We start from the raw sequence: 1,537 nt of genomic DNA on the forward strand, positions 1-1,537 counted from the left end.
CATACCCCAACTAAGAGTTTGCATGCCACAACTAAGGAGCCCACGTGCCGCAACTAAGACCCCGTGCAACCAAATAAATAAATATTAAAATATACATATATAACCCCCCCCCCCAAAAAAGGAAAATCCAGGGAATTAATTTCCCCGCAGTCCAGGGGTTAGGACTCAGTGCTTTCACTGAAAGGGGCCGGGTTCAATCCCTGGTTGGGGAACTAAGATTCTGCAAGCCACGTGGCCAATCAATCAATCTGATAATAAAAATAAATAAAAATTTAAAAAGAAAGAAAATCCAAATGTCCAATAAATATATGAAAAAATGCTCAACCTCTCTGGTCAGAGAACTGCAAATTAAAAACTAAGATACCAGGCGCGGAGAAGTCTGCAAAACAAGAGGCGGAGGATTGCGTTAGCGACGGACCAGTTCACGCCGGAGCCGCGAGCAGCAGCGTCACGGTCTGACCCGGCCACTGCGCGGTACTGTGAGAAAAAGCTACCGCCAGGTGGACGGGCCGCCGCCGCCGGCGCCGCAGCATCATGGGGAAGGGCGACCCCAACAAGCCGCGGGGCAAGATGTCCTCGTACACCTTCTTCGTGCAGACCTGCCGGGAGGAGCACAAGAAGAAACACCCCGCCTCCTCGGCCAACCTCGCCGAGTTCTCCAAGAAATGTCCCGAGAGATGGAAGACCATGTCTGCCAAGGAAAAATCCAAGTTTGAAGATATGGCAAAAAGTGACAAAGCTCGCTATGACAGGGAGATGAAAAATTATGTTCCTTCCAAAGGTGACAAGAAGGGAAAGAAAAAAGATCCCAATGCGCCTAAAAGGCCTCCATCTGCCTTCTTCCGGTTTTGCTCCGAACATCGCCCAAAGATCAAAAGTGAACACCCTGGCTTATCCATTGGAGATACTGCAAAAAAAGTGGGTGAAATATGGTCTGAGCAGTCAGCCAAAGGTAAACAACCCAATGAACAGAAAGCAGCTAAGCTAAAGGAGAAATATGAAAAGGATATTGCCGCATACCGTGCCAAGGGCAAGAGTGAAGCGGGAAAGAAGGGCCCTGGCAGGCCAACAGGCTCCAAGAAGAATGAACCAGAAGATAAGGAGGAAGAGGAAGAAGATGAGGAATAAATGGCTATCCTGTAATGATGTGTGTGGAATGTGCGTGTGTGCTTAGGCAATTGTTTTGCTAAGAATGTGAATTCAAGTGCAGCTCAATATTAGCTTCAGTATAAAAACTGTACAGATTTTTGTATAGCTGATAAGATTCTTCGTATAGAAAATACTTTTTTAAAAATGCAGGTTGTAGCTTTTTGAGGGGTTACTACATACAGTTAGATTTTAAAGCTTCTGATGTTGAATGTTTCTGAATATTTAATGGTTTCTTTAACTTCTTGACTTGTGTATGGTAGCACAGCAAACTCATAGAAATTAGTATCAATAGTAAATTTGGGGTTTTCTAGAATGAGAATGTTGCATTTTGTTTTTTAAAAAAAATTTTGTAATAAAATTATACTAAAATAACCTAAGATACCATTTT

General features: G+C 43.6%; 1 protein-coding gene across 1 annotated transcript; it reads left to right on the forward strand.

Moving 5' to 3' along the window:
- Positions 1-486: 486 nt before the first annotated feature.
- On the forward strand, positions 487-1,200 carry LOC133089752 (high mobility group protein B2-like). The gene has a single exon (XM_061187890.1). It carries the CDS (start codon positions 535-537, stop codon positions 1,126-1,128), a length of 594 nt encoding a protein of 197 aa, XP_061043873.1. The 5' UTR covers positions 487-534; the 3' UTR covers positions 1,129-1,200.
- The last annotated feature ends 337 nt before the right edge of the window (positions 1,201-1,537 follow it).

The sequence above is a fragment of the Eubalaena glacialis genome, chromosome 4, assembly GCF_028564815.1.
Source record: "Eubalaena glacialis isolate mEubGla1 chromosome 4, mEubGla1.1.hap2.+ XY, whole genome shotgun sequence".
Taxonomy (NCBI): Eukaryota; Metazoa; Chordata; class Mammalia; order Artiodactyla; family Balaenidae; genus Eubalaena; species Eubalaena glacialis.

Bases quoted from the DNA above. Each gene is read 5' to 3' on its own strand.
- LOC133089752 (XM_061187890.1), top strand. From the start codon at position 535: ATGGGGAAGGGCGACCCCAACAAGCCGCGGGGCAAGATGTCCTCGTAC.